Source organism: Oryx dammah, unplaced genomic scaffold (assembly GCF_014754425.2).
Source record: "Oryx dammah isolate SB20612 unplaced genomic scaffold, SCBI_Odam_1.1 HiC_scaffold_2, whole genome shotgun sequence".
In the NCBI taxonomy this organism is placed as follows: Eukaryota; Metazoa; Chordata; class Mammalia; order Artiodactyla; family Bovidae; genus Oryx; species Oryx dammah.
Genome location: NW_024070186.1, coordinates 191,038,214 through 191,056,360, shown reverse-complemented (window position 1 = coordinate 191,056,360; position 18,147 = coordinate 191,038,214). Strand labels below are relative to the sequence as shown.

General features: G+C 53.1%; 1 protein-coding gene across 7 annotated transcripts in view; it reads right to left on the bottom strand.

Moving 5' to 3' along the window:
* Positions 1–18,147, bottom strand: part of LOC120878642 (NADPH--cytochrome P450 reductase) — a 67,824-nt gene that overhangs the window by 7,647 nt on the left and 42,030 nt on the right. For 6 of the 7 annotated variants that reach the window (XM_040261328.1, XM_040261347.1, XM_040261338.1 and 3 more), the window contains 3 exons: positions 6,045–6,093; positions 1,742–1,870; positions 118–267 (listed from right to left, as the gene is read on the bottom strand). In XM_040261328.1, the coding sequence (XP_040117262.1) occupies positions 118–267; positions 1,742–1,870; positions 6,045–6,093 (328 nt within the window). Of the gene's footprint in view, positions 1–117; positions 268–1,741; positions 1,871–6,044; positions 6,094–8,449; positions 8,658–18,147 lie in introns of those variants that run through there. The other variant, XM_040261380.1, reaches the window with a different exon arrangement.

Sequence of the window (18,147 nt, the reverse complement as noted above, 5' to 3'; positions counted from 1 at the left end):
GATTCCCACCTCCAAGCTCCCTGCCAGGCCCAGGTTCTGCAGGTGAAGGTGAGAACTGGAGGTGTCCTCTTGGACACAAGCTTCTGGAGGTCGCACGAGCCCACACAGGTGACTCACCGCGTACTTGACCCCAGAGAGGTCCACGTCCGTTTCCTGGAGCCAGTCGTAGAAGTCCTGGGCGTTGTCGGTGGGGTCCCCCTCACCATAGGTGGCCATGCAGAACACCGCCAGGGCTTTCTCAATCTCTGGTAGGCTGCTCAGGTCGGCCTGGGGGGACAAAGGCAGGGCCAAGCCGAGTGACCATGACTGAGCCGGCCCCCAAGTGCAGACGGGCGAGTCCCGGGCTCAGCGGGACGGAGTGCACCTCAAGAGTGAAGGAATAGCAGGCCCAGAAGAGCACGGCGAGGGCCTGGGTGTGAACAGCAGCAGCGGGGTTCCAGGCCAGGAGTGGGCACGTGGGACACGCTGCCACCTCTGGGGCACCTCAGCACCCTACAGAGTCCCTGGGGGCCTGAGCTCATGTGATTCCTAACCAACTGTCTGCCAACTCAGAATCCAGGTCCTAAGACAGAGGGATAGCGGTGCCATCCCCAAGACCGAAGGGGGCGTGTGTGTGGAGTAGGCGGGGGCTGGTTTGGTTTGGGTGAAGGAGGGGCACAGGTGGGAAGCAGCTGGCACTCAGAAGACAAGGCTTCTCAGAAGTTCATTCATCACGTTGGAGCCCACGTGATGACTGGCAATGATCCTGCAGGGAGAAGCAGGAAGGTGCTCCCTGGGGCGTGTTCCTAGGACTAGCTGCTCTGTCAGCCCTGCCTCTCCTGAGGCCTAAGGACCACTCCGAGCCCTTCTCTGCCCACCGTGTCCCCCGGCGCCGCCGGCCTGACCATCTCAGTGAGCAGACTGCTGGACGTTTCCTGCACTCTGGAGAGCTATGACCGGTGAAGGAGCCAGTGCTGGGAGGAGCGTGAGCAGGGTAAGTTGGCCCCCACGGCCTCAGAGATAGGCTGGGTGTGGCTGAGGCCAGGAGGTGGGGGCTGAGTCCTACAGACAGCACTGTGTGGGCCCAAAGGAGCCACGTGCTGAGGATGGCTGAAGGAGGAGATGGGGGAGGGGGGATCCTGTAGCCCCAAATGGGGGCTTTCCCCCCAATCCCTGGGCTCTCCTGGGCCCTCCCCAAGCCCAGACACACAAGTTTACAGCCTCCGAGCAAAGCTGAGCTGCAGGGTTCCCACAGATGGCTCGTCCAACACCCTCATCCCCTCCCTGTAGATGAGGCCCCCAGTGAGGGGCTGGGCCAGGTCCCCTAGGCAGTCGGGCGAGCGGGGTTAGAGTCCAGACACCCCCCCGGCTCCGGAGTCCAGCCCCCCTGACACTGCAGTCCAGGAGATGGGGGTTGAGGGAACACGAGAGACAGTTCCTCTCCTGACCTGCTGAGATCCTGTCATCTTCTAAGCCACACCCAATCCATGAGGTGCCCGGGTCCCTCCTGTGGGCACCTGCCCAGCGCTCATGGAGCCTGCAGTGTGGAGAGCTGCAGGCAGCGCACATGGACACACCTCGGCCAGGGGTTCTTTATGTCTGGAGGCCGCCTGGCTACTGGGACAAATGACAAGAGGTGCCCAATCCCGCCTGTCCCTTTGCCTAACTCTGCCCTCGTGTCTCCACGATCCAGACGCGCCTGCCTAAACACCCTGGACCACATTGCACGGGAGGAAGGGGCCAGGGCTCGGCAGGCACTCACCAGGTCATACTCCTCGGGGTCAGCGGCCATGCCCCGCATCCCGTAGCGGTGGGCGTCCTTGGACAGGCGGTTGGCAAACTCCTCAGCAGTCCCCGTCTGGGAGCCGTAGAACACGATGATGTTCCTGCCCTAGGGATGGCCGGACACACGGGGTCAGTGAGGGGCCAAGAGCCACAGGCTTCCCCGGAGACTCAAGGTGACCACAGGGGCAGGCGGGTCCCTAAGGGACCTCTTTCTTTCCTCCTTCAGGTCCTTTCTAAGCCACCCTTGGGCCAGCATCTCACTACCACAGCCACTGCGGCGGGTGGGGTCAGAGGCCACCCAGCCAGCTCGAGCTGAAGCCACCAAGGTAATCCAACACACATAGCTGCTCAAAGTCACACCGTGGACCGATCTTTAAATGACGCTTGAAAACAGCAGAAATAACGTCCAGTAAAAAAAAAACAAACCTAAAGTGACCAAAGGCTATGTATAGCATAATCCAGTTGTTACATATCCACCCGACGTGTGTGTGCACAGTTTTAGCATAATCCAGTTGTTACATATCCACCTGACATGTGTGTGCACAGTTTTAGCATAACCCAGTTGTTACCTATCCACCCGACGTGTGTGTGTGTGTGCAGTTTTAGCATAATCCAGTTGTTACATATCCACCCGACGTGTGTGTGCACAGTTTTAGCATAATCCAGTTGTTACATATCCACCTGACCTGTGTGTGTGCACAGTTTTAGCATAATCCAGTTGTTACATATCCACCCGACGTGTGTGTGTGTGTGCAGTTTTAGCATAATCCAGTTGTTACATATCCACCCGACGTGTGTGTGTGTGCAGTTTTAGCATAACCCAGTTGTTACCTATCCACCCGACGTGTGTGTGTGTGCACAGTTTTAGCATAACCCAGTTGTTACATATCCACCCGACATGTGTGTGTGCAGTTCATACACATTCAGGCAGAAAGGAAAAAGAACGGCATGAAATATACCAGGAGTCTCCAAGTGGGAAAATATGGGTGAGTTTTCCTGGATGTTTGCAAAAGTAATCACAAATGCCTTATAAAAACCTAGACAGTGGGAGGAGGTACCCCATCTAGACTGGCCCACAGGCCTCCTCCCACGGCGCCCTCCGCAGCAGCTCTGGAAAAGCCCTCACTCCATCCCCCAGACTCCCTGCACTCAGGGATGCAGCAGACTGGTCCAGCCAATGGGAGGCACTCTGCAAGATCCGGAAGGTGGAAGCGAGACACAGGCCACCTTCCGGTGGGCCCCTTTCTGCAGACCTCAGCAGCAGGCCTTCCAGCGCCCAAACTGCCTAGAGGGGTCTCTGGTCTGGCTCAAGCCCTGACTGACAGGTGCAGGTGACGAAAGTAAAACGCAGGGGTCACAACTGCTATACAGTGTTCTCATACCTCGTTCATTTCCTGAATTTTCTTACAAATCATTTCAAATGGTATTTTTAAATGATGCTTATGATATCAAGGGAAGGAAAGTCAACACGATATAAAACAGTAGTTATGGTAGCATCAAAATATATAAAGAACCTAGAAATAAGCCAAACAAGAACCATGGAAGAAGCCACTGAGTGACAAGGGGCTTCCCAGGTGGCTCAGTGGGAAAGACTCCGCCTGCTAATGCAGAAGCTGCAGGAGGCTCCGGGGTGACCCCTGGGCCGGGAGGACCCCGGAGAAGGGAATGTCTGCCCACCCCGGCACTCCTGCCTGGGAAATCCCATGGACAGACAGCCTGGTGGGCTACAGTCCATGGGGTCGCAGAAGAGTCAGGAATGACTCAGCGACTCAACAATAACAGTAACAAAAACTGAGTGACAAAGGGCCCAGCCGAATGGAAAGACCCTCCAATTCTGCACAGAGACTCAACGTGCAGGGTGCTGGTCCTCCATCCATAATACAGAAATAACACGATCCTGATAAAAACTGCTACAGCTCTTTTTTTTTTCATCAACAACATGATCCTAAAAATCTTGTAGAAAAGTAGTATGAACCTGCTGCTGGAACATCATTTGGCAGCAGAAAGGGAAGAAGTGCTGGCACTTGCTACAGCACCGACGAACCCTGCCGACACTACGCTCAGGGAGAGGCCACCAGAGGCCACGCGCTGGGTGCTTCCACACACGGAACGTCTGGCACAGGCAGCTCCATAGAGACAAGCAGACGAACAGCCGCCGAGGGCTCAGGGTGGTGGACTAGGAGTGGCGACTGAGAATAAAGTGCTTCTTTTGGGTAAGATGCAAATGTGCTAAAACTGGTTGTGGTGATGGCTTGTGCAACTGAGAATACACTAAAAAAATCACTGGTGTGTAAGCTTTAAATTGGAGAACTGTATGAGATATGAATTAAATCCCAGTAAACCTGTTATCCAAAATAAGTGAATACACATGAAGTAAAAGCTAGGAAAAGTGAAAAATAAGGGTGATGGGGAAAGGGAGGAAGTGCTTAGAGCTATAGATATTAAAACAAGTTATAATAATTAAACAGTATGATATTGTTTATACACAGACAGCTGGATCAAAGTATCAGAATAGGAAAATGTAGAAATAGACTCAAAAACCAATGAGAATTACATTTATGACCAAACTAGTGGGGAAAAGATGGACTTTATTATATGGAATTTATTTAGACAGCTGAGTAAAAACGTGTTGGACCCAAACCTTACATCTTACACCAGGACAAATTCCCAACAGACTGAATTTTAAATATGGAAAACAGAAATCATAAAGATACAAGAGAAAACATGGAAGAATTGCTTTATCTGTTTAGAGTGGGGAAGCCTTTTACATGATGACTCAAAGTCCAGCAGTCAAAGAAAGAAAAGTAAAACAGACTATGGCATTTTTACACGGCAAGACAAACACACAATAAGCTGAGTGACACACAAACTATCAACTGGGGAAAACATTTTTAAGTCATATCACAGACAAGGGGTTAACTTCCCTAATTTTAAGGAATTTCTTGAGAAAGATCAATCCCAACAGAAAAGTGGGCAAAAGAGCTGAACAGAGAATCTATTAAAAAAGAAAAAAGAAAAGCCATCCCATGACATGAGAATTTGCTTTAATTCATTCATAGAAAAAAAATGCAAATAAGAACTACAGAGATAAATCTTTTTTTAACCTAGAAAATGGGCAAAATCCCAAACTCTGATAGTAGACTGTTGGCAAAGCTGTGGGGGAACAGATTTTCTCCCACTCTGCCAGTGGCTGCCCTGGTGTGAACCCTGTGGGGTGGGGTGCAATTTGGCAGCTTCTGTCACAAACACATGCACCTTTTGATTCAACAATTCCACATCTGGGGCTGTACTGTATTTGCAAACATGCAAATTGATCTACGCGGTCACTGTGGCTCTCTCTGCAAGAGCCAAACGAAAGCCATTCTGTCGCGCCCGACTCTTGGTGACCCCATGGACTATACCGTCCATGGAATCCTCCAGGCCAGAATACTGGAGAGGGTAGCCTTTCCCTTCTCCAGGGGATCTTCCCAGCCCAGGGATTGAACCCAGATCTCCCTCATTGCAGGCGGATTCTTTACCAGCTGAGCCACAAGGGAAGCACAAGGGAAGAGCTAAAGATAAGCAATATTCCAAACGCCCATCAACAAGGCAGTGTTAAAGCAAATTATAGTGCTTGTGGCCACGAGTGGAATCCTTATGCAATTATAATAAAGGATGAGGGAGGTATCTCTGAATTGCTCTGAGGCAATCTCCAAGACATTATTAAGTGAGGGGAAAAAAAAGGTCTATAGCAGTGTGTGTAATATGCAACTTTTTGTGTTTAAAAAGTAAAAAAAAATAGTTTATTTGTTTTCATTACATGCACAGAAAGAAGTTCTAAGAATGGTGATGGGTGACACGGACAGGAGAGGAGCTTTCCACCTGAACAGTTTGTGTTTTGGATTTAACCACATGAATGAAGTACTATGTCATAAAATTTGATACTTAAATAAACAAAAACTAAGAGAGAGAACTGTAGCTGCGCTAGGACCACAGCCCTGTGAGGTGGACATCTGCTCGTGGACACAGCCTGGTCTGGGAGGAAGGAGATGGGCGGCATCTGAGACAGAGGGAGGGTCTGTTCCTACAGTTTGGTTTGTTCAAGAAGTAAACATTCAACAAGCAGAGTAAACTGTCCCGGCAACGGCAGAGCAGCCTCAAGGCTCTGGTTGGACTGGAATGTACACACATGGGAGCGGAGTCCGTTCCCACCCGCCCTCTCTCCTCCCGTCCAGCAAAGCTGGCCTTCCGCTGGCCATCCCCGCCCACCCACCAGGGCCGAGCACAGAGAGGGAACTCACCGTCTTCTTCATCTTCTCCACAAAGCTTCTGTCTTTGACAGAGGAGGTCCTGAAAAATAAAAGTGTCTGATGGGCATGGGCACAGGAGACACCATGGTGCCCACACCATTAGCCACCTCCAGTCTGGTGCCGGGGCTGGAAGAGGCAGGACCCAGGCTCCCGGACCTGGTAAACCCAAATCCAACACCTCGCGGGACCAGGGCTGACCCGCTGGGTACAGGAGAGCATGAGAATGAAAGGTCAAGTTCACTCCCTGGGCTCTTACCAGCCCATGGTCCCCATGGCTTTGTCTCACCTCCAATTTCCACCTCTCAAGGCAACCAGGAGTCTCCCACATAAGATCCTGACCACGCTACTGCTGCACTCTAAAACCTTCCATGGCTCCCATGACCCACAGGCCAGAGGTTCACAAACCCCTTCAGGATCTGCCCTGGCTTGACTGCCAGCCACTCCCGAGGCCACCCCTCCATGATGGTCCCTAGGATCCTGTCAACTCCACCACCTTGTGTCTGGACATCAGGATGGCTGAAGACACACCCTAGGAGAAACCCACACCAGAGAAGCCATTCTAAAGAAATGGGGCCCTCTGATTCAGAATCCACCCTCCTCCACCGTCTAAATGACTGGCCACAATGACCAGCTGGGCATCGCCTCATTCCTCCCTGCCCTTGGACCCACTGCCGCCTTGGCCTAGAGCGCCCTTCCTTTAACCCTTTTCCCAAAAACACGAGGCCTAAACTCCTCTCCAGAGCACCTTCCCTGCCACTGACATGAGGCTGTCTGTTACCATCTTCAATGCGTCTTCACGCCTCCGTCCAAACACTTCCTTCAGCATGTTCTTGCTCAACCTGAGGGCTGGGTGTCACAACTGGGGGGAGCTGCCCGTGTATCTCTTTGCAATCAGCATGAGCACGATCATGCTTGGCACATGAAGCCTTATCAGCTTCTGGGATGGTTGGTCCTGAGTCCTCGCCCAGCAGGAGGTTGGCTGAGGTGGCCTCGGAGGCCTTTGGAGGCTCCCCCACCCACCTGAGGGTCTGACATCAGTGGAAAAGCTCTTCTCTCTCAAAGGACAGAGGCTTCCATACAAGCTTCAGCCAAGTGCACTTGAGTCCTCACTGAAGACAGGGACTGGGGCACGCCCACCACCCACTGAGCACCCGGCTGCCCGTCCTCCACCTCCAGGTGATGCGGGCCAGCCAAGGAGGGGCGGGCATGAGACTACAGGAGGCGGCCCTTACCTTCCCAGGGCCTGTCACCAGGCTTGGAAAATCAAGGAGGAAGAGGAGGGGCCACACCTCAGGAGCAGAGAGGTTCAGGGTCAAAGCCTGCTTCTTCTACTAAATGGGCCCCTGACTGGATAAGTCAGGCCTCTCGAGGCCTCGGACTCCTTGATTGAAAACACTGCATCCACCCTGGTGAGGTGCTCCACACTGGGAACTCATCTAACTGTTAGGCATAAAGAGGGAAGGGGAAAGTATTTGGGTGGCTCTGTGATTTCAGCAGGGTGAGGTGTGAGAAGACCAAATTGATGGGGTGTCCGCAGGCCACAGGCTCCAGAAGGAGCAGGCACTGTGCCCAGAGAGACAGGAAAAGCCTTGAGGAAGAGCTGGGCTCTAGTCTCAGGGAGGAAACGGCTCCCACGAGGGAAAGCTGTGGCAGCTGAGGGGCTCCTGGATGAGGCCCAGGCAGCCGGAGGGGATGAGCTCTGGGGAGGAGGGCCGGGGGGGAGGGGCTTCCCTATGCAGCTGCATGGAGCGGGTGTTCCAGGCCGGCAGGAAGGGGAGAGGGGGCCCTCTATGCAGGTCTGGCTGGGGGTGTCAGAGGGAAGGCACGAAGTGCTAAGGGCCCCCACCCCCAGGAACAGGGTGCTCCTGAGAAAGGCGTGCACTTCTGAAGCCCAGCACTGTCCTTAGCTTCAGCCCCTGGGGAAGGATTACACCCACAGAGCCACGAGGGGGACGGGAAGCCCAAGGAGGAGGGGAGGCTCTGCCTGTGCCTCCAGTCACTGCCCGATGCAGGGCAGGTTCCTCACACTCCCACTGCCGATGCCCGGCTGCCAGGCCCTGAGCAGGGCCACCCCTGGGTGCCCTCGCCCAGCTGCCCCACTCCTGACCACTCCGCACCAGGATTTGCACTCGGAACTCAATCTTTCACAGGGTGAGGGGTGGGTAGGGCAACTGTGGCCCTCCTGGTTTCTGGTCTAAACCCCTTTCTTCAGAAGCAGAGACATATAGCCTCCAAACCAGGACCATGGGCCCCAGCAAGCCCCCGGGGGCTGCCCTTGAGGCCGTGCCCTTCTCGTGCCTCCAGAGGTCCCTGTCCAGGAGCAAGTTCCCTCCACACCCCAGTAGGGGGGCCTGCGGGCGTCCACACCGTCTCCCCAGACGCTGTCTGGAACTGACCTCAGGATGGGCTCGTCCTGATGAGCTGAGTAGGTGCACCCCATGGCTTCTCATGCCCAGCTGCTCTGGACCGTGGGGGCCAGGCAGAATGCTGTGCCCCTGGACACGTGTGGGGGAACAGCAGCTAGCAGGTCGGGCTCCATCCATTCTCTGCCGGCACTGGAGGCAGGCAACCCGGCCCGTGGACGCCACACATCCTCCCGGACACTCTGTCCTCTCGGGAGCCCCGCCGAGCCCCTGCCTGCTTCTGACCCCGGAGCCTGGGAGAGTGGCTGCATCTGGCGGGCCCAGTAGGGAGGAACCGGGACTCCCGGCTGGAGCCTCCCATGAGCCCCTGAGTCTGGCACACACCCCTCCTCCTCCTGTATGGACCGAGGGAAGGAGGCAACCTCCCCAGCCCTGGCTGGGGTCTCCTTGGTAACTGTTTATAGCAGAGCCCTTTCTCCCCACAGCCTCCCCCTTTTCCACTTTAAGGAAAAAAAAAAATGAAGTCATGCAGGCTGAACAAAGCTCTTCTGGAGCCTGGGAGGCGGTGGGGCAGGTTGCTATGGCAGGGCTGCATCCCCATAAAGGAGCCTGCTGCCGGCCACCCGGGGATCCTGTTAAATTAGATCTGGCTCCCATCTCCCTCCCTACAAAAGAACTGTGGGCGACAGAGCCTACGAGGGTCCAGTCGCCTGGGGTAGAGGGTCCGTGAAACTAGCACATCTTGGCCCCTCACTGCAGTGCGGGGGATGCCCAGCAGGGTGGGCTGAGATGGTTCCACGCGGGGAGCCCCCCTTTGAAGGCACCCAAGTAAATGGCCATCAGGAGAGGCTGCAGCTGGCCCAGGCGTGGAGCTGAGACCACACGGCTCCAGAGTACAAACGGTTCCAATTAGGCTCCCCACCCCCAAACTGGGAGCAGAAGTGCCTCTGGTTTCTGAGGTCAACTACAGCGGGGGTGTTGGGGGTACTGGATCGGCCCGAGGGAGGGTAGACAAGAACACTGAGTCACTTGGACTGAGACAAACCACAAGGGCTGGCGTGATTCATTCTGTTTCCAGTCCCAGGCCACGCTCAGAAGGGTTTGTGAAATTTAATTTTCAGCAAAGCGGAACTGACTTCTTCTGAGACCTTCCCTTGCTCCCAGCAACACGTGGGGCAGCTGCTTTCGAGTGGCTCTCTTTCAGAGCCTTGTGGGTGGCAACAAGCTCTCCAGGCCCCAGGGCGGCAGGCCGGGAGAAGGGCCAAGAGCTGGGTGACACCGATGGTGGCAGAGCAGGTGGTGGAAGGGGGCAGACCCACCAGAGCCTCGTAGCAGAAAGATCGTGGCTGGGAAAAGCTGCCAGGAGTGAAAACAAAAGTGGCTCCCTGGAGCTTGAACAGGAAACAGCAGCTTTCTCCACCGCCCGGGCCCAGAGTGGGAGCTGCCGCGGGCGGAAAGCAGCGAGGCAGGTGGGAGCATGCAGCAGTGTGGGAGGCCAGGGGTCAGAGGCAAGAAAGGGGGGGACCCCTGCTTACAGAGCGCTCCTGTCCACTTCCCTTCTGCTTCAGGTAATTGCCCTGCCCACCCCCACCGGGAAGGCGGAAAGGATTCTGCCCCATTTGACTTTGGAGGGGAGTGAAAGAAACTTGGGGCTGAAGCAGTAACTTCAGGCCCAGGAAAGCCCAGAGGCACCCTCCCACTCCCCACCAGGGCAGGCTGAGGGTGTGCTCCCCACCCCACCCCCAGCAGAGCAAGGCTGCATCTCCCTGGTTGCCTCATTGGTCGGGACACAGGACGCAGCAGTCCCCATGAACACTTCACTGCCCTTCCCAGGGATTCCTCCCTGTCACTGAGGGTACTCTGAGCCTTGGAGGGAGTGATGTTCCCCTGGTGGACACCATGGGCCCTGGTCAGCAGGATGCCTCCTGATGACCGTCCTCCAATCTGTGTCCCGGGACCAGATGCAAACTGTGACTCTCGGGGCTGCCCTGGCACCAGCCCTCCCCTCGGCTCCCCACGAGGGTCAGACAAAAACCCCAGGGCCCTGCAGGTCCCTCCCCAGCCTCAGGTCTCCTATCTTGGCTCCCTTCACGACCCCCGACTCCGTTGGTGACTTACACCCAGGCCCTGCCAGGATGCACCTTCCCCAGAGCAGGCCCTGTTCTGGTCCCGGCGTCAGGACACGCAGCCCTCTCCCAGCTTCCTACTCAGCCTCGGGGGCACCTCCCTCCTGACATCCCCCCAGTGGCGCCTCAGGCTGTCTGAGCCTTGTCCACTGTACCAGCCTCGTGCATCCCACATGCACGTGAGGCCTTAAGGATGCCCCGTGTCCCTATGCCCTGGCCCCTGGCCCCCAGAGATGGAGCCACCAGCACCAAGAGCCCGGAGGACGCCCAGTGAGGTCAGAAGGGCCACTGACACTCGGCCCTGCATCACTTTCCCAGACAGGTCACGTCTGAGCTTTGGGGCACTGGCTAGAATGGCAAAACCTCCCCAGTCCCATCAAGGGACAGGAGCGGTCCCTCGTGGTCAGGTGGCAGCGGAAAACCCCCGACTCCAAGTACAGGGGTGGCGTGAATGTCCTGAGCCCAAGTCCTCGCCGTGTCCACCACGGATGCAGGCGGCTTCGGGCACGGTCCACCCTCCACGGCCTTTCCTCATGCTTGGCTCTTTGTAAAACCCGTTTGCATTTCCACTGTCAGAGCCAAGGACCCCATCTAGGAAGGGTGGCCCTGAGCTGGGTATGCAAAGAGCCAGCACGCAGAACAGCAATTGGGAGACAGGGAATGGTTAGAGATGGTGTTGGTGGCCTCGATTCCTGGTCTTCCTGACCTTTCTGCTGAGAGCATAGCCGTCAAACAAAGGTCATGGAGGAAAATGAGCTTCTTTGTGGCTTTTCAAAAGCAACCCCCAGTGGGATGCAGTCAGTAAAATCTAGACCGTGGGAAACTTGGGGAAACAAATGATCTGGTTTCTTCAACAAAAAATGCTGTGAGGGAGTCACAGGGGTGGAAGGAAGCCTTCAGACTGAGAGATCTGTCATTGTGATGGGGAAGCAACCAGGCACAGGAGGCCACAGTCCCAATCAGCATGACTTTCCAGAAAAGGCAAAAGTGCGGGGACCAAAGTAAGATCAGCCGTTGCCAGGGGTGGGGCTGGGGAGTGCCAACTGTGAAGGGACCTGTGGGGGGTGCTTTCTGGGGTGCGGAATGTCCTTGGTTACCTTGACCACAACACTGGTTACACAACTGCACACACGTGTCAGGACTCATCAAACTGCACTTCAAAAGGGGGAATGTGCATGGCAGAAACCGGCATGATACTGCAAAACAGTTCTCCTCCAATTCAAAATAATTTCTCTTAAAAAGCAGAATTTGGGGGATTTCCCAGGTGGTCCAGTGGCTAAGACTCTGTGCTCCCAATAGAGGGGGCCTGGGTTCGATCCCTGGTCAGGGAACGAGATCCCACATGCTGTAACTAAGGCAACCAAATAAAATAAATGAAATATATTTAAAAAAAAAAAAAGGAGAATTTTACTGCATGTAGACCTGACCCCTCCAAAAGAGAGGCTGAGAAGATTGAGTAATCAATTGTGATGTATGGCTTTAGATCCTGAATCTTTAAAAAAAAAAAAAAGGTTTAAAAAAAATGGCTTGGTCACTCAAGGAACTATGGACAACGCCAGCCGAGTATCCAATGATACCGACACATATTGTGAACCTGAAGGGGTGGGAGGGAGGCGGTGTGTTGGGTTTAGAAAGGGGAAGTCCTCGAATGTGAGAGAACTGGAATATTCTCCTAGTTCAGGTTTCTGTATAGTTTCACAGGAGATATTTCCAATGAAAGCATGTGATTTCTTTACTCATAATTCATATGAGTTACAGGACTAATGATGAAATCATACGCCAGCTTTAAGATAATCTGGCAAGAGTGCGGAATGGCCCAGAGTGGTGAGCTAAAACGGTGACGGGGGCATGGGTTCCCCCCATGCTTCAGTGTTTGCTTGCAACGTTCTGTAAGAAGCAGCTTTGTTTCTCCTGAAAGCACTCTTAGGCGACACAAGAGGAGCAGGCTGCAGGGCTGAGGGCTTCCCAGGGCTGTGAGCAGAGCTGAGGGGGAGCACGACTGGGGCTGGCTGGGGGCGCAGGCTGCCGTGTGGACCCCCTCGACACGGGCGGCCCTGCTCAGCCCCAGCCCCTGCTGGCCACGGTCACGGTGGGCTTACAGCATGGCCAGGTCCTCTGGGATGCTTTTTTTTTTCATTTTTCAAAAAAGGCTATATAGAAGTGAGTTTTAAGTGAAACTGCTAGGGCTTTCAATGTTGTAAATTTAAAAAAAAAAGTAACGTAAGCCACACCCAGCCTGTGAGCCAGTTTGCTGGAGAGGCAGACACATGTGCAGATTTTAGCATTTACTAAGTCAACGGCCTTTCTCTGAGTATCTTCACTCTGACAGGCCCTGGGCTGGGCTGGAGACCCAGACAAAGGACAGGATGGGAACAGGACACTATCTCTGCACCATGGGAAGAGGAAAGAAACAAATTCCCATCCAATAGGAAGGGGGCTATACTATATGTGCAAGCAAAGTGCACGTGGGCACAGAGGGGCCCCCTGAGCTCCAGACCCCACCCTGGGGTCCCCCCCATTGGGAGTTGCCCTGGGCCCACGTGCTCTGCCCAGAGGTACAAGCTGAGCAAAGGGGGAGGAGTGAGAGGGAGTGGAGATGAAAGAGGGATTATTACTATGAGGATGCGCTGCTTGTAACTGCTCTCTATGACAAGTCTTTAATTGCTATTGTAAACTGTTTAAAGAATAAAGGAAATGGAGAAGGAAATGGCAACCCACTCCAGTATTCCTGCCTGGAGAATCCCAGGGACAGAGGAGCCTGGTGGGCTGCCGTCTATGGGGTCGCACAGAGTTGGACAAGACTGAAGCGACTTAGCAGCAGCAGCAGCAGCAAACTGTTCAAAACACCTCCCCAGGGGGATAAAACCATGTTCCTGGATTACAAGGCTCAAGGCTCAATACTGGAAGATGCCAATTAACTGAGAGATTCCATCCAATCCCAGCAGGTTTTTTTTTTTTTCCATTTGTTCTGGTAGACACTGACAAACTGACTCTGAAAGTTACATGGAGGTGAGTCCCTGCAAGTCCAGTGGCTAGGACCCTGTGCCTTCATAGCTGGGGTCCGGGTCTGATCCCCGGTTGGGAAACTAAGATCCCACAAGCTGAGCCTTGGCCAAGTTAAAAAAAAAAAGTTATTTGTAAATGCCAAGGACCCCCAAAAGCCATCAGAATCTTAAAAGAACAAAGCTGGAGGACTTGGACTACCAGATGCCAAGTCAGCAGTTACTATAAAATCACAGAAAACAGAACAGTGTGGTACTGGGGAGAGGACAGGAAACAGGTCAACGGAACAAGGAGTCTAGAAGTCGACCCCCATCTCTCTGGTCCCCTGATTTATGTCCACAGTGATGACATTTTAGTGCAGTGAGAAAAGAATGACCTTTTTCATTGTAATAAATGGTGCTGAACTGAATACATGCATATCCGTAAAGGAAAAAATGAATCTCAAAGGGCCCTGACAATTGGCTGATACCCAATCAATTTCAGCTGTATGGCAGATCTAAGATAAAAACTATAAGAGTGAAGCTTTCAGAAGAAAATACAAAAGATAAGCTCCATGACCATAAGATAAGGTTTCTTAAACTGGACTCCAGAGCATTAACCATAAATGTGAAGGTCAACCAAAAGTTCACAAATTGGACCAGTTTAAGAACTTCTGATCACAAAAAGATAGATACTATTATGAGAGTTAAAAGGCAAGTTACAAAAAGATACTGACAATATGTAGATATCTAACAAAGGATCAGATCTAGCATACATGAAGAACTGTGACGAATGAAGAAGGTCAATAACCTGGCAAGAAAAAAATGGCCAAAGTCTTGAATGACCTTCACAAAAGATACCTCAGTGGCCAGTGAACGTGAAAAACTGCTGAAATGTGATTGAAACAGGTGCCACCACAAGCCCATTAGAATGGCTAAACATTTTTTTAAATTTAAAAATTGTTTTTTGCCCATACTATGCAGCTTGTGGAGTCTTAGTTCACTGTGGTGGTGGTGGTGGTTTGGTTGCTAAGTCGTGTTCGACTCTTTGTGACCCCATGGACTGTAGCCCGCCAGGCTCCTCTGTCCACGGGATTCTCCAGGCAAGGATACTGCAGTGGGTTGCCATTTCCTTCTCCAGGGAACCTTCCTGACCCAGGGATCAAACTTGGGTCTCCTGCATTGCAAGCAGATGCTTCACAATCCAAGCCAGAAACCCCTTAGTTCGCTGACTGGGGATCAAACCCAGATGCTGAGAGTGAAAGCAACAGGTCCTAAAAACTGGGCCGCCAGGGAATTCCCTAGAAAGCCTAAAATGTTTTAACTGATAAAAGCAAGTGTTGGTGAGGATGGGCAGCAACTGAACCCCTGCATGCCGGGGGCAGGGCTGGAAGCTGGTACTTACAGGCTGGGAAACGGGCCGTATCTAACAGAGGCACACGTGAGCCTTCCCTCTGACCCCACCTCCATGTCCACTACACACCCAACAGAGCTACGTCCACATGGGAACCATGTCCACTTGTACAGGCGTTCCCTGCAGAACCGCTGGTAACAATGCCTGAGGCTTGAAACAATCCAAAGGGCCTTCACAACGGGAGTGAATAAATCATGGTTTACTTCCACAACTGAACGCCATGTAACGATAATAACGAGAGAACTATCACTACACATGACGTGGAGAAACCTCAGGAAAAACGGCCAAACGCTACACATCCCAGGACACAGACAACACTTGTCACGAGAAGTCAGGAGAGTGGGCGACCTGGGGGTGGTGAGACTGGTGGGGGAAGTTTCTTACATGGTTATGTCCCTTTTGTGATAAATGATTAAACCATGTGCTTAAGAACTGTGTACTTTTGTGTCTGAATGTTATGCATTTCAATAAAGAGTTTATGAAAAATACCACGGAGGCCTTCTAGAACTGACCTTTCCTTGAAGACCTCCCTGGGCTCCTGAGGTTCTGAAGCTCAATCCAGCCTTGTGGTGAGGGCCCCCCCGAGGCCAGCACACCTCAGAGATTCACCTGTGGACACGGGGGCTCCTTGGGGATCGCCTGCACCCCGAAGTCTGGGGTCAGGGGGCTGCGGACGTGTATCCTGTGCTTGCTATCAGACACAGCCGCTCCCACTGGCTTGGTTTTTAAAAAACATCCATGCCCAAAGGTCTGGACTCACTATCCCAGGTGGTGAAGGCCTGAAAAGGCCTTAAAAGACCAACTGGAAGCCACTGGGAATCAGTGAGGACTCCAGATCCAGCCGTGGGCTGCGGACAGTCCCCACACCACTGGCTCTCCGCGGGCCTGGCGGTGAGGGAGGCGCCGTGCTGTGGCTGGAACCGCCTGCGCTCACCGGAACCACAAGAGAGCAGGGGCATCATGGAGGGATTTGCAGCGGGAGCCAGCTTCGTGGCCCGGGTGCATCAGCAATGCGGCCTCTCTGGGTCTCAGCTCTCTCACCTTTAAACTGGGATATTACCCATGTCTTAATAGACAGAAGGCAGCCTGGCAAAGCGGGGAAAACTGGGGGCTATGGAGTCTGCAGATCTGGGTTCAAAAAACAAACAGCTCTGCTTCTAAGTTAGGTGACCTCGGGCACACTCAATTGCTAACACCTCAGCTTCCTTCTCTGCCAAACAGGGTAATGATGGTGTTCTGGAAGATTCTTGTAAGACTGCAGATGGTATTAATGATGAGGGCTCATCAAGCACCAGGAGCTGGGCAAAGAGCTCTATGACGGAGTATGTCGGTTAATTTTTACAGCCCTATGAGGTCAGTTCTACTGTTATCTCCGATTTATAATTGAGGACACAAACTTCAAAAGATTAAGTGAGGGCAAATGTCACAAGACAAATACAGGGTGGGGTGGGGTCAGGGCCCAGACCCTAACCACTGCTCTACGACAGCTTCTCTTACAGTGTACATGCAGGACCCTGGCCACAAGGTATTCCGCGTGAAACCATGAGGGACGAGAGGGGATTGAAACATGCAGGGTGAAAATTTTAGGATTATGAAGAGGGAAATAAGAGTTCCAGCACTCTGGCAAAGAAAAACCATTTGAACCTGTGAATCTGTAAAGTCTAGGAGTTCTGTTTCAAGTCCATCTAGCCAGCCCAGGGACCCTGGTAACGCGAGAATGGCGGCTCCAGGCTCTCTCATGGTATAGCCTCCCTCAGGGGTAGGGGTGGGGACATGCCTGCATCTTACAGATGAGCAGACGCAAGGCCCCTTTAAACTGGGACCTGGGGACTGGTCCTCTTATCTTGAGTGCCATACCTTTTCACCAAGAATACTTTGCCACACCACGAATGTACCTGTCCAGTTCCAGGGGTACAGGCTGGCCTCCGCTCGCTTGCCAGCCTCCCTGCCCTGCTCTGGCCTTCTGCTGGCTAAGCCCCTGCAGTCTTGGAATGTGGCCCCCTTCCTGAAGCACACTCTTCTGACCTCTCCAAGAGGGGATGCCTCAGTAGAGATACCAGAGCCTGTGTCTCCCGCCTGCTCACCTCTCCCTCCATCATGAGCTATGAGGCCACCCACTCTGCTGAGCTGAAAGTGTTTCAGAAACCATTTTTTAAAGCACCTTTCCAAGTCCTGACTTGTTAGCTTCTTTAACATAAAGGCCATCCTTGCATACCTGTGGCGTCCAGCGCAGTGCTTGGTATGAAACACTTTGGGACACAAACACCTAAGCAGCTGCCAAGTGGCAGGACTGGAGCTAGTGGATGTCACAGATGTCACCCACAAGAGCCCCGTGAGGGCGGGGTCCCTGCGTTTAGGGTGAGTGACCTCCGGGGAGGGGAGCAGGCCTGGAGGCTGCATTAATGCCCAAAGGTCAATGATTTAATCAATACGCACACACAACGAAACCTCCACAAAAACCCAAAAGGATGGGGTTTGGACAGTCCTGGAGCTGCTGACGACACAGAGGGATTGGGCAGGTGGCAGCCCAGAGGGGCAAGGGAGCCCCGGGCCCCTTTCCCACACCTTGCCCTTTGCCTCTCTTCCATCTGGTTATTTCTTTTATTCTTACTAAATCACACTAAGCGGGTGATCTAGTAAGAAAGATGTTTTCCTGAGTTCTGTGAACCCCTCTTGCGAATTAATCAAACCCAAGCACGGGGTTATGGGAACCTCTGACCCAGGTAGTTGCTGGCACCCGGACTTGTTGATGGCTATCTGAGGGGGGCAGGGGGTGGGCCTGTGGGGCTGAGCCCGTAACCTGGGGGAGCTGATGCTAAATTCAGGAGACAGTGTCACACCCAGCTGGGGTCCAGAGAGCTGGAGATGATCCACCTCTCCAGAGAGCTGGAGAACTGCTTGGTCAAAGGAGCGTTCAGTCTGAGCACTGACGGTAGAGGAGGAAAAAATAGCTTTTCTCTTACTTTGTCACCAACCCCTGACTGCAACCAATCTCTAAGCTCCAGGCTCCTCTCTTCATTTAAAAAGAGAAAGGAAATTATCCTCCAATTAAAATAAATAAATTTTTAAAATAAAATAAAAAGAGAAATGAGCAGCTGTTAGGTGATAAGGACATGTTAAGGCAGCATCAAACTGCAACTCTGTCCCTGTCAACGATGAAAAGGATTCAAGGGAATCCCCAAAGGACCGGTAACCTTGCGCCCTGGCCCT